General features: G+C 40.4%; 1 protein-coding gene across 4 annotated transcripts in view; it reads right to left on the bottom strand.

Moving 5' to 3' along the window:
* Window positions 1–25849, bottom strand: part of KDM3B (lysine demethylase 3B) — a 71802-nt gene that overhangs the window by 2540 nt on the left and 43413 nt on the right. For 3 of the 4 annotated variants that reach the window (XM_049829775.1, XM_049829776.1, XM_049829777.1), the window contains 11 exons: window positions 24866–24993; window positions 24032–24311; window positions 22775–23031; window positions 19455–19721; window positions 11330–11501; window positions 8118–8208; window positions 7900–8030; window positions 2693–2812; window positions 2045–2184; window positions 1529–1705; window positions 822–956 (listed from right to left, as the gene is read on the bottom strand). In XM_049829775.1, the coding sequence (XP_049685732.1) occupies window positions 822–956; window positions 1529–1705; window positions 2045–2184; window positions 2693–2812; window positions 7900–8030; window positions 8118–8208; window positions 11330–11501; window positions 19455–19721; window positions 22775–23031; window positions 24032–24311; window positions 24866–24993 (1898 nt within the window). Of the gene's footprint in view, window positions 1–821; window positions 957–1528; window positions 1706–2044; window positions 2185–2692; window positions 2813–7899; window positions 8031–8117; window positions 8209–11329; window positions 11502–19454; window positions 19722–22774; window positions 23032–24031; window positions 24312–24865; window positions 24994–25849 lie in introns of those variants that run through there. The other variant, XR_007509711.1, reaches the window with a different exon arrangement.

Raw genomic sequence — 25849 nt, 5'->3', positions numbered from 1 at the left:
CTCACTTTTGCAAGAACAGCCATTCTGCAGATCTCCGCCCTCCTTCATTTTACATGCATGAGATTACTAATACACAAAAAATGCTGACAACAAAATTTGCAAACTAAACAGATACTAACTCTTCAGAAGCATCCATAGGTGAAATCAAAAAAGGTCTCCTACAGTCTTCTTGCTGTAGAACTTACTGTCTTATACACCATGTACTACTTCAGCGCATAATATGTTCTGTGCATTAGTTATTAGTTTAAGCAGTCACACTTCAAAGCAAGCAACATTTAATTTAGTCCTGTTTGGGACTAATTTAGAAACATAGAATCATTTAGGTTGGAAAAGACCTTTAAGATTGAGTCCACTGTAAACCTAATATTGCCAAGTCCACCACTAAACCATATCCCTGATTTAAATAAGCAAGCCTTCACTTTCAGAGCAATTTTCCTTTAGCCAATGAAGAAACAAATATAAGTGTCCTTGGTCAAATAAACATATCTTTTCAGAACAAAGCACTGCTTTTAATAGTTGGGGTTTTTTTCTGCTACACTTCACCGTCATTCAGGATTCAGCTATTTAAAAACTTACTAATACTGACACATGTACTAGTGGGAAAGTTCTCTGGAAACCCAAAAGTTCATTACTAGTTTTTATTTACGTAATACTGTAGACATAGGTGCATTAATTATTATTAAAATACTTGTAAAATTAGAACCTCCAAAGATGTGGAAAGTTGTTACTTTTTCTTAAATCACTAGCCACACGTTTCTAGTACTCAACAAAGCTGGCAAAACACAGGATATATTTAGTGACTACTGTCATAAAATGGTTACCTGCAGTTTATCCTCATGGTTTGTATGAGTATTAGACAGGTGCCTGAACTCCTGGGTCAGTCGGAAGCAGTGCTTCACATGTTCTGGAGATACAAAATCTTCTGCCACTTTAATGCAGCTGTACAAATTATGGACCTAAAAAAACCCCGTATCAAGTGATAGATACATGGAGATTGAATGAACAATACACCCCACCCCCCCCCCACCCCCCCCCCAAACCCCACCAGCATATATGTTAGGTTCTTCCACATTTACTTCTCAGAAACAGGAACTGAAGCCTATTTGATCTCACGCAGAATTGTGTCTAATAGTAAAACCAGAACAAAATACATGACATCTCACATGTTCCCTGTTCTCCCACAGACACTGGTGTTCCCCAAAGCAAGTTCTCTACTGTTCTCCACACTTTTTTGGAATAATGTTCCCTTGGCTGAAGTTTCACTACACAGACATGTTTTTCCAGCATTCATCCTTTTTTTTTCCCCCTCTTAATTCCATCACAGCACTGTACACATCGTTCAGGTATTTATATCATTTTTACTAACATAATGACTAAGATCCAATTCAAATAGTTCCTTAAGAACTGCATATGTAGAAAAAGGAACATAAGTCAGCAATATTAACTAACAGTTATTTTGAAGTCGCAGTTCTGTTGTGCCTCAAATTCAATTTTATTTGTCAATACAGCCTGGAGTTGGCAAACTTACCTGATGGGGAGCACCTGCAGGAATGAAGACAGCATCTCCAAGGAACTGCACTATTGCCCAGCCTTGTACACCGTACTCATCATAGAGTCGCTTACGTAAGGTCTGGTCCAAGTACCAACTTTGGTCATGAATGGGGTCATGATCTGGGGGATTTTCTTGGCCTTGTTCTTCTCCAACCTAGGGCCAAGATATGGGGTAGGGGTGAACCATGACACAGCACCTTGATATTGCTGACTCACAAAAAGCTCTGTACCAAAAAACATAACAAACAAACTATTTCAAGGTAGGACATTACTTTCATTAAGCTCATTTAGGTCTTACCAAGTGACACGTGCATTAGTACGAAGATTCTAGACCAGGCTGAAAACCTGGGAACACAATAACTATTAACATCCTCAAAGACAGCATCAGAATACCTATACGATTGATGTTGATAGCAATTTGTATCATTCAGCTGCTGTAAGTAAGCTAGTCAAGGAATCCTGTAGGCTCAAGCCTCCTTTGTAACCAACATACCTTCCGGAGAAGTTCCCGTATCTTTTCAGCATCCTTAGCAGCATAGATGTGCCACAATGCTCCAGGTTTCTCTCTTCCCTCATGGATTCGCTGCTTTGTTACATCATCAGCATCTCCCTCATCAATTGTTTTCAGAACCTCTGAAAGGGGAATCCACATAAAAGTGATATGATTTCAAAGCTTCTGATTTTTGACATATAGAAGAGGAAGGAGCATTTTGAACTGCTAAATTCAGTCACACTGCTACCGCAACGGCTACATCATATAGTGCCCTTTCTAAGCACATCAAGCTTCATCTTAACAAAATTCAGGAAATGTGTCAATTGACAGCTAATCCCAAATCTCAGTCATGAATTCAAACTGAATTAACTACAATTATTTAAATACAATGAGAAGAAAGAATAATTTATCACCTCTTCTCCTCCTTTCTTCAGGGAGATACCTAATTTCTAGCAAAACTCTGCTGCTTCCACAACTGGGAACCAATGAAGCATTATTGCACTTATTAAATATGTGCTGCAGACATAGCAAACTGCCTGGGTTTTATCTCATAGATACGACAAGCTTAAACAACAGAAGGTACAGTCTTTTTTCTCGCACACACAATTGATTTTTAATGGACAGAAAACAGCTTTCCTCAAACATTACCATCATCATGGGTCCCTTCCCCAATGGGAATCCCAACATACACCATGACATTAACAGCGTCCGACACATCCAAGTGCAGGTTTGTGGTACCAACTCGTCTGTCTTCTGCAGTAATTAAGCCTATAATGGAGTGTAAAATCAAAACAAGTTCTTTTTAAGCTCTTATAAAAATAACCTGCCTGAAAGATCTTTCTAGAATGCTAACTTTACACAGCAATGAGAGCAGAAACCAATGTCAAGGGACAACTGAAGTAGTTATTTTCATGTCATGTATGGCCTAAGTAAAAAGTTTCCTGGTAACTAGTATTTTTATTTTACAAGAAATAGAAGCAGCGAATATAGTTCACCCAAGTCATGAGAAAACAAGCATTTTAAAAACAAAGCCTGAACTTGTACGTTACAGAGGGTCATTTATAGTCTGTAGTAGGGAACTTGGCTTTCGTAACACAAAGTTAGTAGGCATTCTTCAGCACTGTTTTCCTTTGCTTGGAGGTACAAGAGATTAGATGTAAGGAAGTTCTTTACTGTGAGGGTGGTGAGACACTGGAACAGGTTGCCCGGAGAGGTTGTGGATGCCCCATCCCTGGAAGTGTTCAAGGCCAGGTTGGATGGGACTTTAAGCAACCTGGTCTGGTGAAAGATGTCCCTGCCTATGGCAGGGGGGTTGGAACTACATAATCTTTAAGGTCCCTTCTAACCCAAACCATTCTATGATTCTAAGAGTAACACCAACTGCTGTAAGTGGCATTAGCATCACACTGTGTGCAGCAAGTCATTGGACTGTTACAAGTATAAGCCTCCAACAGTTTGTTATTTTCTCAGCTGTAAAATTAGTATGATCAGCTGAATTCACAGCAGTTGTAGTCCAACTCATCACTAACAATTCAGATTAAAGTTCAGTAAGGAAGAACACCTGCAGACTCTCAAGTGCTTATACCTTTATATATTGGATGATCTTATACCTCTCAAGTGGCTATGAGTAACAGATTTCAAATGTTTGTTGCTTAATGCCTTCACCTTCTCGTATAAGACATTCTTCTCTCTTCCTCTGACCCTTCAATAGCACTCTCTCTCTCTCTCTCTCTCTCTCTCTACTTTTGCTTTACCATCTCCTCTAGCAGGTAACATGGAGAAAAAATTTAAAAAATTAAAAAAAATATCTTTGTATCAGCAAACACTAATGTCAGTATGACCAGAGACTACTAGTTATATTTTAGGATCACCATTGTATTTATCCCTTTTCTATTTAAAATATGAGCTTCTGGGGACATGAACTCAACTCACTGTACAGTACGTATCATAACAGACCAGAAACAGCAGTTAATTTAGACAGTTTGTAACTTTAAAATGCTAAGCACATGAAAGACTTTACTTCACTATTGAGAACTTTTTTCCCCCCACAGACGCGGAAAAAAGTGCCATATATTTACAACAAAAATACATTTAATGCACTAGAAACATTACTCTTTTTCACTATTGTCCTGGTTTCGGCTGGGATAGAGTTAATTTTCTTTCTAGTAGCTGGTATGGTACAGTGTTATGTTTTCGATTCAGTATGAAAAGAATGTTGATGACACACTGATGTTTTCAATTGTTGCTAAGTAGTGTTTAGTCTAAAGTGAAGGATTTTTCAGCTTTTCATGCCCAGCCAGCAAGAAGGCTGGAGGAACACAAGAAGCTGGGAGGGGACACAGCCAGGCCCACTGACCCAAACTGCCCAAAAGGGTATTCCTTACCATATTACATCATGCCCAGTATATTAAACAGGGGGAATTGGCCTGGACAGGACATTGCTGCTCAGGAACTAACTGGGCATCAGTCAGCAGGTGGTGAGCATCACTTGTTTTGTATAGTCCAACCCTTTTGTTATTATTATTGTAATTTTATTGTTATTATCATCATTATTAGTTTCTTCCGTTCTGTCTTTTTAAACTGTTCTTATCTCAACCAACGAGTTTTACCTTTTTCCTTCCGGTTTTCTCCCCCATCCCACTGGGGTGGGGGGGGTGGGGGGGCAAGTTAGCGGCTGCGTGGTGCTTAGTTGCTGGCTGGGGTTAAACCACAACAACAATAGACAGAACTACTGTTTTTATATCTAGGTCCACCCTTTGTCTGTAAAGCAGCTAAAAGCAAAAAGATACAAAACTGTTTTTGAAGACGGACCTAGCTAATTTTTTTCTTTTAACTTGAAAGTAAACAAAGTGTAACACCTTCTCTCTTTGGACCGAGACCTATAAATCTAAGAAGGATCAAATAGTAGAGGGTTACATTCTACACCAAAAAAATACTGTCAACTCTCCCTCCACAAACTCTGATACAAAAGAAAAGAAAAAAATTTGACATTTAAGATAAATTCAACAAAATGAATCCATTCCTTCCAATACTAGCAACTAGCAATACACAAAGACAAATTAGCCATGACTGATTACCTTGCTACTTGCTGCACTCATATATATATATTGCTTGATTACATTATAAGCTCTTTGGTATACACAGCCTTCTTAACTTACATGTCAAGTAATATGCAAACCAAAACACTGAACACCATTAAATACTGAATAAGCTGAATTTTCCTAAGTTCACAAACCCCTCTTTTTTTTAACTCTTACTTGTGATGTCACACTGCTAAAAACAAAACAAAACAAAAAAACCCCCGAATAACTTCACAAACACTTTCTCAGAACCGCAATATGTTGGGTTTACAGCTTAAGTCTAATCCACACTTGGTTACTGAGCTAAAACATTTTTTTAAAAAAAGATGAAACAATGAAAAATCTTTCATGTCCTCGTGTGAGCTTTTACTACAGGTATATCAATAATTGGAATGCAAACCCCTAAAAAACCCTGCACCCCTGTCTCATCAACGTTCAAAGAGAACTACAGAAGTTGCATTAAGTTAAGTTTGCTTCAACATACTTGCTTTGCAAGATGACTCCAACTTTTTCCTTATCAGTATCACCTAACATTTTTCAGTATATACAAAGCACAACTACTTTAAATGTTATTTATCTTACTCTAAAGCTGCAAAAGTACATACTTCCAAATCAATCAGTTATTTAAAAGTATCCTGGAACTTTAACAATCATTTGCTTTAATTTAGAAGTCTCCAAAACACGCTTTTGGCTGCAACCTCATGTGGTGGTGCATTCCGCCCCCCCCACTCTGGGCCGATCTACAAACTCCGGAGGTCTCACTAGGCCTTAGTGTAAGTGTAATGAGTTGGGCAGTTAAGCATCCCTTGACCATACCGGGAACTCTTGCATGGCTAAGACAGGGAGCTGCACTGACTGTACCAAGGACTCTTGTTGCCTGGCAGAGGTGGGGGACAGGAATACAGATAGTCATTTCCTGACAACCTTGGGACACATCTCAGTTCTCTCCTGACAACCTTGGAGCATCCCATATGTGATCCTAAGTCATTCTCTTACAGTCTTGGAACATCCGTAGCTTGAGTGAAATGGTACCAGTGCTACTGGAATCCCAGTAATTTGCTGATGACTAAAGCCAATCATCTCACAAACCTATGAACAGTGGTACCAAGTGAGACCCTTTGAGCTCTCCTGGGCTGCAGCAAGCTGCGACCAGCATCTCCCTCTGAATGGGACGCCTCTCAGAGCTCGCAAACTCTTCAGTTTGTGAAGATTGAAGGTCTGTCGCTGAAAGCCGACAAGACTTGGGCTGATACTCCCTGCTCCTTGAGGCTCAACCCTTTGCCCATTAAGAAAGATGCTGAAGCATTTGATGTGAATATTTTCACTGACCTCGAGGGGAATTTTGAACAGGTATACCTCTGACTTGTGTACCTGTATATCTCTTAGTGTCTTCATGCATGTGTGTGTGTACTAAGCTGAATGTTCTATAGCAAGTATATTACAAATATTGCTTTTCAAATCTATATGTAAATCACTGTTGTAAACTTTATTCAAACTGAATGAATCTCAGGCTGCTATTATACTCATAATCCCTTTAGACATAAACTGTTGCACAACTCTGGGACTAGGAGCTGATCCAGCCGCACCTATGCTCCATCAGTAGTTTAGAAAGCAAGGGGTTCTTCTCTGAACCTTCTGACTCAACGGGAAGGTTTCCTTACCCTTTTGTATCCCTTTTATTAGACATAAACCACCGCCCATGTCTGGGACCAGGAGTGGATCCAGTTGCACCTAAGCTCCATGAGGAATTTAGAAAGCAAAGAGGTCTTCTCTGAACCTTATAACTCAACAGGAGGGTCTCCCCTACCTTTTTACATTCCTGATCTCTGTACCAATAATGATAAATCAATTCTAACCTGATTTTCCTTTGTATGTTTTTCAATCTTTTGTGTCATCGGTCTCTGTATACATAACTTTAGTTTGATTCTAACTTGATTTTCCTGTGTACGTTTCATCCATGTATTAAGTCATAGAGTGAACCTTGCCATTGAATTTTGTGAAGTCACACTTTGATAAATTCCTATTAAATCATTTTTGCTAATAAGCTTGAAGATGATTAAGTGGTCCAATCCACTTCATTTCATGACACCTCAAAGTCAGTACATTACAGAACTGAAATAATTCAAGTTGATACGACATGCATTAATTGTTCATATATCCTCCACACTCTGCTATATTGATAATCATTTGAAAGTTTAATGCTTCACAGCCCCATGCAGGGTACATGTTCAGACAAAGGCTTCCTCCATTTGTATGCTGTTTACCTACTATGTAATTACAGTCTTAAGAGGACAAAACTATCCAATTCGGGTAGCTGACATGGTTACAAGTTTTCTCTTGCATGTTGTCAGTTGTCTGTGTTGATAGACACGGGTTAAGAAAATGACAACCCTTGTTGGAAACATGAATGCACAGATCAAAGTACCCAGAAGTTGGCTAATTTTCCTCTCAAATGCTCTCAAAAAGATATTAATTTCTCCTTGAACCCTGTATTGGTGTTGTGCTTATTATGTGTGTTAAATAATAATTATTTGCAAGCTTGACTTACCATATGTACATCTCTTGGAAACCACAATGCAAAAAAGGGCACACCTGACAGAAAGGACTAGCACAGAAATAGATCACAGGACCCATTAAAAAAAATATTACAGTGTGCTCTAGGATAAGCTCTGAGTTTTGATTAATGCTACACCCTTGCATACGCCCTAAGTATAATTAAAGATTATAATAAAGAGTCAAAAAAAAGTCAACATCTGCAGAACTATTCTCACATACCATAGGCATTGTACATTTTGGGACCCAAGTCAGGACGGACAAAGTAGCTTGGCAGCCTAGAAGCCAAATTCAGTCTGCCATCCCTCTTGGTATATTCAGGAAGAGGGAGATTTTCCATTAAGTCCTCAAACCTAGAAATCAAAAAGAGAACAAAGGCATGTTTTCCTCCTGCAGTGCCTACAGGACTGCTGTAGGCATTGTTACTAAGGTTTACTTACCGCGTAGGCATCATATCTCTAAAGTCCTCCCCTGGAGGCCAATCCTTTAACTTTAGTACCATTGGCTGACCATCATCTGACCTGAGCCGTTCTGCAAGAAACAAATGAAGATTTCTTCATGCAGTATCTTTTTACCACAGCTCATTACCTTGTTTAAGCTCTAAGTCTTTTGTACCAAGACATCTTACATTGCACAGCAGAACTGATCCTGATTTTTCTTTGGACTTCCAAGCATTATCATAGTTTGACCAAACAACAGTTTAACAATTAGATATATAGCATTACCTACAGAAGTTTGACAGATCTTGCACAGCTGCTAAGTTTTAGAATAGCTTTTATTCAATTTCAAAAACAAGCCTTTCCAAAGCATTCCCTTACTACTGTTACCAAAGTCTAAAGGAGTTTTATCTTTCAAGAGGAGTGGTGCTTCTATAAAATTAAAGGTATTGGATCATGCTCTGAAATCAACCCTAACCTCAGTATAAAGCAAGAAACCACAGTACAGCACACTCAAAAAAGCTAAATGGCAGGTGGTTACTGAGGAAGACAGCCTTTAGTTTTTTAAATTCTTATTTGCTGGAGTCACAAATTAGCGGGGTGCCCGATTCAAACATTTGTTTTTCACTTCAAGCGTTGTATGTGAATCCTGACTGGTAACAGAGAAAGCTGGTAGCACAGAAAGATGACATTACGTACGCAATAGTGGGTGTACGATACAACAGCACTAACCACATCAACTGCTGGTTTGCATCAAGATGTTACAATGGCTAAAAGAGTATATCTGGAAGTGGTACGTGGAACAGCTTAGAAGACTCAGCATAACATTTAGAGAGAAACAAAGTTCACTGTTCTGCCAGATTCTTCACAACTCTTCATGAAGCCATCAGTTGGAAAACAGGGTGTACTGCAGTCTGACACCTTCATATCCCCTTTTCCCCAGAAAGTAACATCCTTAACCACTTCCTACTTTACCAAGGATTGTCAGCCAAACATAAAGCAACTGATCTTACCCAGACCTAGCAGAACTGCTGACAGCATCAAAAGAGAAAGCATACCTAAGAAACTAGGACTTGGAGACCTGTGAATCACATCTGTCTTATATGTCAACAGGCTACAGAAGACATATAAAAAAAATATTTTATTGAAATTAAAAGGAATTAAGAACTGCAGATATGTAAACCAAAGTAACCGATTTAAAGAAAAAAAATTTTGATGAGCTACAGATTTTAGAGAGGCAAGTGAACTGAAAAGCTCAAGGACTTGAATTTAAAGACCTTTCAAAACTTCCCGTATACAAGATTTTGAACTCATCAAGGATCTTTGTTCCAAACAAGAAGAAACTTGTAGGAAGGCTATTCAGAAAGGACAGAATGAAGAACTACCTGGAGGAAAACATATGGATCTGACAAATTACACAAAACTGGACAAAACCCAGAAAACATCTGATCAGCAAAGAAAAGCAGGTTTAAGAAGTATCAAACCAGAAAGTTAGACCTGCCAAAAGTCCACTCAGAACTCAAAGATATTAAAAGTGAACAGCACAAGATTAAAATTAACTAAAGTATCATCTAGATTAATTAAGGTATTATCTCAATACCACCTTCAAATTCAGTGGCTGTTCTACATCTCTTAAATAACTTAATGCAAGTGGCAGGGACCAGCCACACATTTGAGAAATATAGAATTCATGTAATGCAGAGAAGTCAGAGTCATTATATAAGTCACAATTTTCATATGAGTTAGTGTGTGAAATCCTGGACTACTAGCAAATAATACTCTTCTAAATTGGGGACTGCACATGGCTGAAAAAAACCACTATATAAAATGTATTTAAAAGAAACTAGCAAAACCGATTGTATTTTCCAACCTAGATCACTAACATTTCTCATATAAAGTGTGGTGAAGGCATTGTCTAAAAGAAAGGCAGCAGCTTATTTTGCTGAAAGGAATGTATCTGCCTGGAGACAAACTACAAATAACATTTCTCAAAGATACCTTGACCCATACAAATTTACTATTTTCATGAATGACGCTAGCACAAAGTGAAGAGTTTGTGAGGTTTCCCAATTAACATTAACACACAGAAAGACCACACCATTATATCCTTCTAGGCCATTTATTTCTGAGTAATAACAGAAATAGTATGAAATTTAACAGTACAAAATACAAAACTCTGTATTTTGAACCATATAAAAACCAAGTCAAAAGTTGGGAGCTCTGATTGGAAAATGACTAGGGAAGGGAATATTCTTGGTCTATAAATCTCTCATTTAGTTCACTGTTGAACAAATATTCCATTACATCATCCAATAGTTCACCATTTCTGCTATGTGCACATAGCAATAAATACAGAAAGCGTTTTATACACAACGCTAAAATCAGCAACATTGCAATGAACCGTTACAAATCTTAACACCTGTAAATATAAGACCATGCTGGTCTAGGTATATACAATCTAAAATAGAGCACTCTGCTTTTCAGAAGCTCCTTAATCTGACCAGTTATATCCCCAGGAATTTTAACTGGTTAGCTTCCACATCCACACTTGACGGAAAGTTTTCTCAAAGAACTCAAGCATTAAGTAATGTGTTATCACATGAGGTACGCATACAGCGTTGCTATTCATAATACGTATGAACTTGCATTTGTACTTGCAGATGATCTACTATAAAAATAATTTGCAATGTCAAGTTTACTTAGTTGATGTATTCTACCAAGTCTGAGTTTTAGCATCAAAAGCCTCAGTCTAGTTTAGCTCTGCAGGTTCCCTTTAGTTTTACAATAAAACTTGAGGTTGGAAGGAGAATAAGGGTAGTCATATTACTTACTGTCTTAATAACAGCGACTGATGATTAATTTCACTGAGGAAAACTAAAAAAAAAAAACCAAACCAAAAAAAACCACTAAAAAAAAGAAAAGCAGTTTCCCATGAAATGGATCATCTTTTGATACATCAAAGTAACACACACCAACATATTGTTGTATAAATGAAGTTTTCTTGGGCAGCCCTACCCTGATCTTCACCAATAAAGTATTTTCTAGGGTGCACTACATCTAAGGAGCAATGGCTTCTTTGGATAAGACTGATAGCTATTGGGATTTTTTTTTTAATTATTATTTTTATTTTTTTGAGAAAATAGGTGGAAAAGGAGGAGTTGAAGGTAGCAAGACAGACTGCTCAGTTAAACTAGTCAGCCATAGATATTACTTACTAGATATTATCTCAAAGCCATCCCAGAAGTCACGCACTTTCACGTCTGAAATTATGGCACAGTTCCTGCAGTTCACCAAATCTACATCTTGATCTCCAAATTCCAGGCTGAAAGCTTCTGGTTTCCAAAGCTCTGACTTCAACTTCTTATGGACACCAGATACCAGCACGGGCTGAGAATACAAAGATGAATGCTTACTCCACCATAACCAAATTTCTTACACATGCAGCCAAACTTTCTTAAGAGCTGAGACTCCTGGCTACCATCGTACAAAAGACACCATAAATCTATTTTCATCCATGTCTGGTTTTTGTGCATCAAACAAATAACCAGAGTCAAAGCAAACTTCAGTTCCAGGCCATGTGCAGTTGCCTTAGCAGTGGTATTGTATTAGACTTACTAAGGCAAGTATTTTAGGTCTACACAGCAAGGTGTTGGCAGCAGGGGCGGGCTCTGTGAGATGAGGCTGGGAGCCACCCCATGCTGGACACAGATGGTTCCACCTGGCTCCAACAGACCCATCATTGGCCAAAGCTGAGCCCATAAATGATGCTGGTGGCACCTCTGTCATAAAAAAAGGGTAAAAAAATGCTCCGCAGCTGCTGGGGGAGGGGAGGAAGTGAGAGAAGTAACTCTGCAGACACCAAGGTCAGTGAAGGAGGAAGGGGTGAAGTTGCTCCAGAGATTCCCCTGCAGCCCTTGGAAGAGACCATGGTGAGGCAGGTTGCCCCCTTGCAGCCTGTGGAGGACTACAGTGGAACAGATATCCACATTGCAGCCCATGGAGGACCCCACACTGCAGCAGAGGGAGATGTCCTGAAGGAAGCTACAGCCCATGGAGACCCCATGCTGGAGCAGGCTCCTGGCAGGAGCTGTGGCCCTTGGAGAGAAGCCCATGCAGGAGCAAGTTTTCTGGCAGAAACTGTGGCCCATTGGGGACCCACACTGGAGTAGTCCATTCCTGAAGGACTGCAGCCCATGGAGAGGGCCCATGCTGGAGCAGTTTGTGAAGGATGGTATCCTGTAGGAGGGACTCCACACTGGAGCAGGGTAAAAGTATAAGGAAGAAGGAGCAGCAGAGATGAAGTGTTATGAACTGACCGCAACCCCCATTATTCTCCATCCCCACTGTGCTGCTCTGAGGGGTGAGAAGGTAGAAGAGTCAGGGATAAAGGAGTAAAGTTCAGCCTTTGGGATGAAGGAGTGGGTGGCGGTAAAGTGTTTTTAGCTTTGTTCCCCACCATCCTACTCTATTTTTAATTGGCAATGAATTAAATTACTTTTTCACAACTTGCATCTGTTTTGCCTCTGACAGCAATTGCTAAGTGATTTCCCTGTCTTTAACTTGACCCACAAAATTTTTCACCTTACTTTCTCCCCCTGTCCCATTGAGAAGGGGGAGTGAGAGAGCAGCTGGGCGGGGTCTGGCAGTCAGCCAAGGTCAATCCACCTGTGGAAGTACAGTGGGTGTTGAGTCCCACCACCTCTCCTTTTTTTTTAAGCACAAATGCAACTATCACTAGAAACAGCACTTGTAGTAAAGCCTTCTCATATGAAATGTTCATATTTTGATATGGATTTTTTAACTATTTAACTCATTCTTTATGTATAATCATGGATCATCAGTAATTCCCTAGTATAAAACCAAGTAGCAGAAAAGTAGCTGTTCACTTGCAAAAGGGGTTTTAAGATGTATAGGCTAACCAAGTATATACATTCCACACTGAGATTTGAGAGGCCTCTCCCCATAAACGTTCAAGGCATTTGCTAAACTAACAATACTAGGAAAGGGTATACCAGACAATCCTTCTAACACTGGCCAAGACCTCCTCATTTCCTCTCACCCTGCAATCTCTCTAGAGAGAGTTATAAGACTTGTGAGAAAAGGAAGAGTATGAAGTGAACTTGCATGGGGACTACCCCACTTGAAGAACTCTAGGTTTAGTAACTGCTACCTATGTTCAAATGACAGTTCACATGTCTATGCAAGTTTGAATCAATTCCAAGCTGTGTCCTATACATTCACTATGATCTGAAGGTAGATCTTGGGTTTGTTCACGTGAAGAGCTCAGTTCAACCCTGAGGAGCACAGATGCCCCTAGATGTTCTCCTACTATCAGCGTGTAAGGAAAAGATACCTACAGAGCTATAGACAAACAACTCCAAAGTTATGTTGCTTAAAAACACTCCAGTAACAAACCACCGCTTCACCTGGATTGCCCAATAGCCTCTAACAGGACCAGTATCCATTTTAGCCCCTAAGTGAGGACAACTATTCATTCAGAAATGAATGAAGGAATAAATAAATTAAAAAAACACAACAGAAAACCCCAACTTTGGGGATAACAGAAATGGCTTTGGTTTTCAAATATAACACAGGATAGCCCTTAAGTTCTAGAACGCAGCAATGAAACCTCAACTCCAGAAGACTGAAGTTTAAGAAAACAAAAAGGGGTTGTTACTTTACTCCTGTCAACTTCACAGAAAAAAAAAAAAGGGCAAAAAAACCCCACAAAACCACAGAAACATTTAGGTTGGAAGGGATCACCCTCACACTAAAAAGAGTGTTTTCTTGTGTTCACATTGAACTTCATGGGTTTTAATTTGTGTCCATTGTGTCTTGTTCTGTCAGCGGGCACTGCTGAGAAGAGTCTGGCTCCTTCTTCCTCATTGCATTTCAACAGGTATTTACACCATTAATAAGATTTCCTCCCCACACTCTCTCCCAAGCCTTCTCTTCTCTAGGATGAACAGTCCCAGCACCCTCAGCCTCTCTTCACACAAAACATGTTCCAGTCCCTTAATCATCTTTGTGGCCCTTCACTGGACTTGCTCTAGTAAGTCCACACCTTTCTTGTACCGGGGAACCCAGAACTGGATGCAGTACTCCAGGTGTGGCCTCTACCAATGCCAAGTAGAGGGGAAGGATCACTTCCCTTGACCTGCTGACAGTGCTCTTCCTAATGCCGCCCAGGATGCCACTGTCCTTCTTTGTCATGAGGATGCATTCTTGGCTCACCTCCTTGTCCACCGGGACCCCAGGGTGACTTCCAGGCAAAGCCACTTTCCAGCCAGTTGCCCCCCAGCATGTACTGCTGTAGGCTGTTACTCCTCCTGAGGTGCAGGACTTTACATTTTCCCTTGCTGAACATCACGAGATTCTTCTTGGTGCATTCTCCAGCCTGTCCAGGTCCCTCTGAAGAGCAGCACAACCATCTGGTGTATCAGCCCTTTCTCCTAGTTTTGTATCATCTGTAAACTTGCTGAGGGTCTATGAACTCTGTCCCATCTAGGTCATTAATGAGGATGTTAGATAGTACTCAACCCAATACTGACCCCTAAGGTACAACACTAGTCACTGCAATCACAACCCTCTGAACATGGCGTTTCAGTCAGTTTTAAATCCACAACACTGTCCACTTATCTAGTCTGTACTTCAACAGTTTGTCTGATGACATTATGATAGTGTCAGAAGCCTTATTAAAGTTAAGATAAAAAACATCAAGCGCTCTCCCCTCACCCACCAAGCCAGTTGTCTCATCGCAGAAGGCTACGAGGCAGGTTAAGCATGATTCAACCAGCATTCCTGAGCCCCTCTTCAGGACCATATCCCATGGGATTCTTCCAAGCAGATATCTGAAAAGGTGGAAGTCTGCTCTCCTGAAGCCCAAGCTTGTGGCCTTGCTTTTTGGCTTTGCTTCCTCCTCTCAGGATCCTGAAGCAAACCCCACCATCTGATAGTCCCTGCAGCCAAAGCTGCCCCTTACCTACACATCAACAACCAGTTCTTCTTTGTAGGTAAGCATGAGGTTCAGCAGAGCACCCTTCCCTAGTTGGCTCCTTGATCAACTGTGTCAGGATGTTGTCATCAACACACTCCAGAAAACTTGAGGAGTGCTTGTGACCTGTTGTATTGTTCCCCCAGCAGATAATCAGGGTGGCCCCATAAGGCCCAGGAAATGTTAACATAGGGCTTCCTCCAGTTTTCTGAAGACGACCTTATCACTTTTTCTTGATTAGGTGGTCTGTAGCAGATACTAGCCACAAAGTTGCCCATGTTAGTTTGCTCACTAATCCTGGCCCATAAAACTCTCAAACAACTCATCATCCGTTACTCTGCAGCTTCATGCATGCCAGCTGCTCCCTCACATAAACAGCAATGCTCCCTCCTCACCTTCCTGGCCTGTCATTCCTGAACAGCCTGCACCTAACCCTAGCCATACTACAGTTGCATGAGCTATCTCACCACTTCTCTGTCATACTAATGAGATTGTGGCCATGTAACTGCACACTAATTACTCCTGTTTGTTCCTCGTGCTGTATGCGTTAGTATACAGGTACTTCAGAAAGACACCTAGTCACGCTGATTTCCCAGAAACACTCTGAGCGCTTTCCTCACAATACTGTGATGTACACAGTTCCTTACTTTTGTGCATATGCTTGATGTGGACATCTTTCATCCCTGTTTTCTTGAGTATGAGATTTCTCCTGTTCATGTCACCCCATGTTGCTTGCTTGCCAACCCAAATCAACTAACTCCTTTCTTGATCACTGCTCATACTCTCTGAACCTTGTCATTCCTGGCTTACAGCTCTCCTAATCGGGTTGGCCAGCCTGTTGGCAAAGGTGCTTTTGCCCCACTTAAATGGATCCCATCTCTTCCAAGCAGTCCTCAATCCTCGAAGAGGTTCCCGTAACCATAAAACCCAGAACCCTGCTGTCAAAACCAGCTGAGCAAAAAATGGTTGACATGCAGGATCAGTCCAACCCTGTACCCCTCACCGGCAGGATTAAGAAAACCACCTGGGCTCCATGACCTTGACCATTAGTCGCAGAGCCATACAGTCATTCTTGATACTGTCCAGGTCTCCACAGTAGTTTTGTTTGTGCCAATACAGAACAGCAGCAGAGAGTAAACGTCTGAGGGACAGAGAAGTTTTAGCAGTCTTTCCACTATGTCCCAGTGTGAGGCCTTGACAAGCAGCAAACCTCCCTAAGATAACAGAGTAGATACACTGATCCTAAGTTTAAATATATTCCCTGTTCCCAGGAGGAATTGTAACATTAAGGCAATGGAATGGTTTTAATCATATTCTAAAAAAACCTAGGGATAATGGATGAGGAGTAAAATAACAGTACCTTTAACAGGATGGGCAGAAACTGCTGCCAGGTAGACTTTAAGCTGATGGATAAAGTAGTCATCTTCAGTCCAGGAAAATAATGACAAATTTTGATCCCTGCTGTATACTCACTTGACCACTTGAACATAGCAATTAAAAAAAAAATCTACTTAAACTAGTAGAACCCTTCCAGTTATTAAGCAGAGAATTTCTCATGGAAGAAAGAAAATATTCTCTCTAGTGAAGAACACAGCTAGATAAAAGGATAGAGGACTTGGTTGGCATGCATCTCCTGCAGATCTGCTCTCAGACTACAGGGAGAAAAACAAATAAAACCTTTCAACTCTGCCCCAAATCTTTAGTATCTCGAGAACACCTAGCATGAAAATTCAGAAAAGAACAGGTTGCTATAGGACGAGAATCCTGACAGTATCCCCAGAAGAGCAATGACCATGTTCAAGAGAGCAAAATACCCTTGAACAGCTTAAGAAAGAAATAATCCTATGCCCTCTCAGCGACTTCTGGGATAAGACAGAGTTTAACTTATTTCTGACAATTTCTAAGACAAAGTTGAAAAATGTTGCTCTTTCTGCACAACACAGAGTGCCATTCATTATCCAGCCATTAAGGGAAAAGAATTTTCTCTTTTAATGATTTGGGATGCTACCATGGCTAAGATAGTCATGTGGCTCAAATCTAGTGTCTAGCGTGCATTTATTGTCCTAGGGAGGGTAACTAAGAGGTTTTTTCCAACTAACCTTTTCCAGCCCACAAAATTGGAAGGGGAAGATAATTTGGGGAATGGTGGTGGAAGTAATGTTCTTTGACTTCACTTTTAAAGGTGCAGCTGGGATGTACAGGAGGATGTCAGCCAAGGGAGAACTGTGACAGAACAGTTTGTGGAGAGAATCTCTGCTTGAAGAACTTCTGTTTAGAATAGCCTTGTCAAGACAGCAATGCCTGCCTGGGTCACCTGCTCTCTCTTGTGCAGGAATGAGAGGTTCAGTTAGATCACTTTCCACATTTTAGCAGGGAACTTAAGCGAGTGCAAGACCGCTGGAGAATCCTCGAATACGCAAGGGACTTGCCTAATCTGTTACTATACAAGGGGTCCTCTGAATGATAAAGTCATCCAAAAGCATCCATAGCACATCTTGGGGCAAAGCCTAAAATAGAGAGTCACAAATAGAACATGAGCATGACAGTTGTAGCCAAAGCCTCAGAATGTCACCAACTTGGAAGGCAATGCACACTGCAAGCTACGCATCTGACAGAAGATTGGTAATCACATCTCTAGACTCCATAAGGAGCCTCTCAGGATTCATTAAGAGTCAAGAACGCCACAGCCACGTGCAACATCTTGCACCTGGTGATTAACCAGTCTCATTTGCAAAGAAACTGACAAGCGCATCTTTTATAAGCATTCCCAAAGTATTTAGGATCCTCCTCAGAGAGACAGTATTATTTGCTGACAGAGAGGGTTAAGAAAATTATCAGAGTATACCGACCAGAAACTAAGGAGCTCTTTGCCAAATGAGGCAGATGACTGACACCACAGGACTGCAAAATAATGATCTGAAATCCTTCATAAATCAGAAAGATGCAACAGGTTCAAAAGAGAGATGAGACCCCTGGGCACTCCAAAAAAATAATCAGGACAAGAAGATAACTGCAATTAGAGGGAAAGCTAGCAATACCAGCAGCAAGCTAAGTTTCTAGTCAGAGAAGCGAGGGTGTGCTGCACAGTAGACTCTTGCACCTATTAGGAGCTGGCTAGGGGAGTCAGAAACAGGAAGTGGTAACTCTGTGGTTGGTGGTGCCACAGTCATCTCTGCAGTTCTCATGACTACATGCTAGTTATGCTTCTGCCCAAGGGACCCAGAAAACGTGCAGTCCCATGGGATACGCTAAACTTAATTGAGAAGTACTCTACTTCCAGCAGGAATGGAGTCTGAGTGCCAAAAGAAGAACATGCAGCCTGATCTGTTCCTCCATCAGCACTCAGCAGTCCAAACATCTTGTGAGCAACCACAAATAAGTATGCAATGTAAGTGCCAAGAGCATTAGACCATTAACAATGGAACAGCTGACAACAAGAACTTCTCCAGAAAAGACGATGAGGGACATAACTGTCTCAGCATTCAATTCCGAGTAGTCAGGGAAGGTAACTGTGTCAGAGGTAGCTGCAGAACCAAGTGCCAAGAACGCAGTTTGAACACTGATGAACATCGTATGTTGTTAAGAGCTATGAGTGCACCTTCTCTGCAGCACAGCTACTCATCCATTTTTTAAGATTCAACTTGTCTGACCAGGCCAATCTTAATGACTTCCTGGAGAAGTCTAAGCTGTAGCACTACGGATTGAGATCTGAAGAAGTGGCTATGCTGGCAGCAGGTCTAAGGTCCAGTCTCTTGATGGAAGGTCTAATTGGTTGATGACCCCTCAGACAATCCAGGAGAATGCTCAATACACGAGATGCTGAGTTAAAAACAATACTTCTGTTCACACAGGCTGTAGGCTCAGGGCAAGACACTGCATCAAGGACACCCAAAATTTCAGCAGAAATTACTGTGTGCAGCACTTCTATTTTTGTAAATGCTGCAGCTGGAAGGAATGGACCTTTCCCTGAGGCTATAAAGCACCGGGTATGGGGTAGATGCTAGGATGCATGCAGGAAATCATAATGGATTCACTACTGGGCTGTAGTAGAGCAGGTTTGGCACAAACCACACCACAACTAAAAAGGGTGTCACCGCAAACACTCTCATACTAGTAAGCTGAGAAAAACTCATTGTGCAAGAGCACAGGTGCTCAAGTCAGTGCAGCATGGAGTGGACAGGGCTGCTGTGTCCCCTGTTTATAGCACTACAGCTGAAATCTTCATTCATCATATTCACTCAGGAGCAACTGGCCAATGTTTGAATGGACTTGTCATTAACCAAGGTACAGGTTAAAATTCTAGGAAACTTATAAGCAGTAAGGGTTGGCTATTTGTCATCACCCACCTGGCCTTGTTTCCAGCACTCCCTGAAGATTTTCCAGTTGTTTTTGTTGCTAGGATCATGAAGGCAAAGGAGTCTACCATCACACAGCCAAGAGTGGGAAGTGTGTGGATCCAGCACATTTAAGCCCATTACCATTTCCTTCACCTCTCTCTGTGTGTCAGCTAAATTACTAGCTCGTTTTGCAGCGTCAGACGTCTTCTTATTTTCCACCACAGAAGCAATGATATGGTCTAAGAAGTTAGGCAGGCTGGCTTTACCTTTGGCCCCCTAGAAGATGTAAATCCAGAGGTCAGTTTAGTCTTGCAACAGCATACATATTAATCCATGTCTGCTCTCATTCAGATCTTAGCCACAGACATCTTGCTATCAGAAAAACATGCAACAGTAAACAAATCAGCTCAGAGACAGGCATGTATCCAGTAAGAACAGCTATGGCCCTGTTTTCTAATAATAAAGCTTAAAATAACCTGCTACAGGCTATCTAGAAAAATATTACAGCAAACAATCATGGAATAGAAAATTTAAGTGATCTAAACTCTGCTACTTTAATGGTAAAAGTGGTACATATTTTTCCTAACTTCATTAATATCTCAACTGTATTTCCCCATTTTCCTCATTCCATTACTAAGAAAGTGAATTCAATCCTGGCACAGGTAAGCTGACAAATACAGGAACATTAAATAAACACTGACAGAGAGGAGAAAGTGCTTCCTGTATGTATAATGTTAATAGAACCATTAGTAGACAGCCTCTCTGGCTGTAGCATCCATGCTCCTCAAGGGATGTTTAAAACTCCTCAAGGGATGTTTAAAATTCAGAAGATATTAATGACACAATCTTAAATTGTGTTCTTAACTTAAAAAAAAAATAAATCCTGCCTATAGGCCTTACCTATAGCAAGATACTTCAGAAACTAAATGTATTTCATATATTCAACAGAAGATAAACACTAACTGGATCGTTATTCACAAGACATCTATGGGAGGGAGCAGGGGTGTGACAGATTTCTGGCAGCAAAGAGCTTCTTGTTCTAACCAAAAAAACCCAACCAACCCCACCCCCCCAAGAAAACTACCTCAAAACCAGGGACTGGAAGCTGAGTGAACAGTAACAGCTAAAAAATATTACTGGAACAATTTTGCCATCTTCTTTAAAACTAAAGTTCGATAGACAGAAAATTTACCATATGCAGAGGTATCAATGTAAAACATAACACTACTCATAACTGAAGATGTTCACTCAGTAAAAAATATCCATGGAATTATAGAAGAGTCTAGGTCAAAAAGAAGACATAGAGATCATTTGATATAACTTTCTGTTGAAATCAGGTTAAGTTACCCTGGGCTGGGTCAAGCTAAATCTTAACTTCTCAGGGAAGGAGATTACATCACTCCTCTGGGCAGCCTATTCCACCGCTTGAACGTAAAGTGAGAATTTTTTCTCATATCCAGATAGAATTTCTCCTGAAGCAACTTGTGTCCATTGCCTCTTACCATGCATCCTTGTGAATGGAGTACCTCCATATTCTCTATGACTACCTTTTAGATACGGTAATATTGATCAGATCCCCAAAGCATTCTCCTCTCTAGGATGAAGAGAACCAGTTTCTTCAACCTTTCTTCATGTGTCAAGCTCTCCAATGTTTTAATCATTCTTCATGGCCCTTCACTGGACCTCCAATTCTTCAGTGTTATTCTTCAACTGGGGAGACCAAAACTGGAAACAGTGTTCCAGGTGTGGCCTAGTAAGTGCTGAGTAGAATAATCAAATTCCTTGGTGTTCTCCAGCTGTATATGCTTCCTGATGCAGCTCAGGACAGTTTGCATTCACAGCTGCAAGGGCACAATGCTGACTCATGTTCAGCATGCCCTAGGGCCCTGGGCTCCTTTCAGAAGGGTTACACCCCTGCTAGTCAGACCCCAGCCTGTACACTGCTGCTTGGGATTATATTAGTTTTCTACAGCCTGTCTTATGCAAGTAAGACCAGATCATAACATCATCCACTTATGATGGTCTTAAAAATGTACCTTTACGCTGACTCTCTAGAGGCCATGAAACAGATAATATGCAGTTTAACTACTACAGTCAATGCTAACTACTCTTCACAATGGAATGGCAACGTTCCAGAAACACCAAGATGATTGTCTTCATAAGCAGCAGTCTATTATTCCTAGCAATTTGACTGGCACAACTGCTGTTTCTCAGGTACATTTTGTTCATATACATTCTATATGAAGCATCCAGGCATTCAAGTGGAGGATTGGACCAGAGTTCCCCACAAGTCCTTTCAAATCTAAATTACTCCGTGAAGACCAGAAGCCAAGAAAGTGAAAAAAGACATTACACAATAGATCTTATTCAATGTTGTCAGAGAATGCAGTGTTGCAGCAACAAGGATACAAGTTGAGACAGGCCCTCTGAAGTCTTGAAGGAATAACTTGCTTTAAAACAAGTGATCACAATTTCTTTGCCTGTACTCAGTGATGAGAGGAGATGGGGGGGTGGAAGCATTATTGGATTCACATTCCTGTAGCAGTGACATATTTTCCCATATAGCCATACAGTTCCCTCTACCAAAACCAAACAACGTGAACTGTTATTCCATCCTTCCAGCCTGATATGGAGGAAAAAAAAAATTCTGCTATGAGACATGCCATTTCATCATCTTCCTCATTCTATCTGCCTAAGCTTTTAGAGAAAGTATTCTCCAAGAAGAGCTAAGCCTTGATAAATTCCACAGAATCTATCCTTCTCTTAAACTAAATGCTTTTAACATTTAATTCAAATACTATTGATTTGTTCAGGTTTTTTTAAGGTTATTTCCTCCAAAACAGATTAAAGAGAAACAAAGTATGCTTATTGCAGAATAAGCATCCAGAAATAGCAACTACACCCTAAATTCATATTCTATCCTAAATGCGTTTCAAGTACACCTAAGTTGTTTTAAGAAACTGGTTTGCTCATAGGTTTTTGTCTTTGTCTGTGGTATGCTCTTGCAATAATTTGAGATGAAGAATTTAAAGTGAGCTTTTGTAGCGGTGCTGATAATCAATTAAACAGTTTAAAGGCTATATTTAACTCACTCTCTCGGTCTCTTGCAAGCAATAGCTTCTCCACAACAGTAGTAAATCAAACGACAAACTACCAATTAGCATCAAAATTCTCTAAAACTTTGTGGGGTGGTGAGTTTTGGTGAGATATTGCATTTGTTTCAACATTTAAGCATAAGATACTATATCAAAATTTAGATGAAAACTGTTAGATCATCGTGAAGTTCTTCCCTAGAACAGATATCACTGAAGGAATAAAAAATTATTTACCGTAGAAGCTGCAGAAAAGACCGGAGGAAAGGGGATTCCTGTGTCTAATGGGACCTGAGGAAGTTTTCCTGGCCCTGTGTGCAGCAGATCTCTGAGGCTGGAGCCTTCAGCCTTGTTGCTAGATGTCACTGGGCCCAACAAGAGGCTATTAAACAGCTTCGGGGTTAGTGGGGAAACCTTTGTACTGGTGTTGAAGGAATCCAATCCAAAGGGTGAATGGGATTCTTTATTAAGCACTGACCTCAGTGATCCTGATTCTGCAAGATAAATATCAACATTGGGTAAAAAAAAAAGGGAAAAAAGAAAAGAGAAAAGGCAAAGTTTAAATGATCACAAAGTTCTCTGAAATTATTTGCTCTTGCATTAAATAGGATATTGACAAAATCTTGTGGTAAAGGTAAATTATCACTGCAACAGTGAATGAGGCACCTCAAAGATAATCAAAGACACCATATACTTCAGATAGGCTTTACCCTTTGTACGCCAGTCTAAGGTTTTGAACAGCAGAGTAGATCTGATCTGAAAGTGCTTGTAATACGCCCAATTAAGAAACATTTCCTTGACTTTCCAAATTAATTATATTTCCAAATAACGAAATATTTCAAATTTTAATTGTAGTCGAAATATTACAGTCACTAAACCCTGTAAAAGTAGCGAAAGAGTCATCAACATTTAACATTGTCATATAAAGTGGTTCTTGCTAGATATATGGACAGGAATAAATCCTCTGTTAGTCATGCTACACCTGACAACTGGGACATGCATTCTGTAAACAGTTATTTCATATTGAGAATCACACTCAAACTACTGAGTATTAAAGAAGTTCTAAGCTTTCATCTGACCCTCCAAGTGGACTCTCCTCTCTCAAATCCTTGGAAGTGCACTATTCACATAGCACACAAAACAGCTTTATTTACTTCAATAGTTATAAAGTGACAAAGCTGCATCTGAAATTAATTACTACCATTTTACATCAGGATACCAGCTGCTTATTACTTAGAAAATAAATAAATGAACTGGCACTGAAATAAACTGGGAGTGACAAGACAGTATTTTTATCTTCAGCTGTATCATCATCTTTCCAGCTTTAAGTATTCCTAAGCCTGTAAAAGAAAACTGGTTCTAAGAGGCAAAGGAAGAAAAATTACCACGTTCTTTTCTATTTAGGGCTAGGCACTCTCACAAAGAATAGCAACCAAGCACTAGGTTATCATTTATCTTTTAATTCCAACCCCAGAGGGCATGTCTTCTGCTTACCTTTCGTTTCTTCTTTTGCTTTTTGCGTTGCTAAATCTGCAAGCCAGTGTAAGGCTGACGATGGAGCTGTTTCTGGACAAAGTGGTCTGTTAGTCTTTATTTCACTGGTGTTATTGGTTGGTAACATCTCTGTTTTTGCAGATTCTTCTATCCTACTATCAGTTGCTTCAGATTTTGGAACAGTGTCCATTTCTAGTTGCCCCATTCCTGCTGTCCCTGCTCCAGTGGAAAAGGTGCTCTCGTTTCCAGAGACTGATGCACTAGGATTTACAGTCGGAAGCTAAAACAAAAATGTAAACAACTGCTAAATGTTGAATAAAGAGAAGAGTTCAACTTGGGAGACATTTTAGTTATCCAATGCATTGGGTTTTGTTTGGTTTTGTTTGTTCATTTGCTTTAAGCGCACAGTACAGTTCCTTTACGCTTAACACAAACCCAAACTTTTCTACTTCTTTTTTTACAGGAGGCCTTTTTGTGTGAACAGTAACAGAACTGCTCTACAGTCAGCGTAACATTCAGGAACCTTAACAAAATAAATACACATGTTGCAAGCTACTCATAGTGGTTTGTTTTAAGATACAGCATCAACATGAATGGCTTCCTACCCAGCTTCTACATAAAAGTATTAGCCCAAATATCCACTTGGTAAATAACAGTTGCAGCACACATCCTTGAAAATGTCCCAGAAGATTTTTGCTAAGCTAAAACACTCAGAATACATATAGAGAAAATAAAGTTTGTGTTTCACAATAGATTAGTCTAAAGGATCTAATGTTTTAATAGATCTTAAAAATGTAATGTCAAACAAGGTAATTTCAGCCTCAGATTACATACCTGTGATATTCCATTAGTGACAGCTGGTCTCAACACTGATTTGTTCTGCCGGTTAATACATGGACAATTGGCTTTAATACCCCATTTGCCTCGTGCTGCATGAACCATATCTCCAATATTGTAAAGCGCTTGAAATAAAGTTAAAATCTTTTAATATCACATGTAAAGAAATCTAAAAACAAGGCCTTAACTATAATATATATTCAGAGGGGGTGGGGTTTTTTTTAGTATTACTGCTAAGTATCTTTAGGATCACATGCTATAATAAGACACTCGTCTCTTAATAGTGTGGAGAACTGTGTTAACACTAGGCTCACGATGTCACTGAGAGGCTGTCAAGCCTGGCAAATCCTACAGGTTATCATCTGCTCCTCCTATTCCATGTAGGATCCAATGATACTGCAATGAGACAACTTCAAACCATCAAGAGAGACTATATAACCCTTGGAGCAATGTTAAAAGGATCTGGAGCACAGGTAGCGTTCTCCTCTATCCTCTCAGTAGAGGAAGAAGGTAATGAATTGAACAGGTGAATGCCTGGCTCCATGGCCAGTGCCATACTCAAGATTTTGGCTTCTATGATCACAGATCTACCCTTGAGAAGACAGGTCTCTTGGGAGCTGATGGGATTCACCTGCCCAAGCAGGGCCAGAGAGTCTTTGCCAACAAGTCAGCCAGACTTACATGGAGAGATTTAAACTAGATTTAGTGGGGAAAGGGGATGGAGATTTGAGCAACAGAGAAAAGCCAGGGGCTGCTGATGTATTAGGAACCAACAGGGAAACACCTATGAAATGCCTTAAAGGAATTTGGGCACATTCCTCTCAAGAGGTTACAAGGTTGATAGGCCAGCTGAAGTGCCTCTATGTACCAATGCATTCAGCATGGGTAACTATAGCAGGAGCAGCTGGAAGTCATTGTGCAAGTAAAAAGCTACAATTGGATGAAACGCACAACTGGAGCACTGTGGGGGGTTGCTCTCTG

Source organism: Accipiter gentilis, chromosome 26 (assembly GCF_929443795.1).
Source record: "Accipiter gentilis chromosome 26, bAccGen1.1, whole genome shotgun sequence".
Lineage (NCBI taxonomy): Eukaryota > Metazoa > Chordata > Aves > Accipitriformes > Accipitridae > Astur > Astur gentilis.
This window is presented reverse-complemented; position numbering and strand designations above follow the sequence as displayed.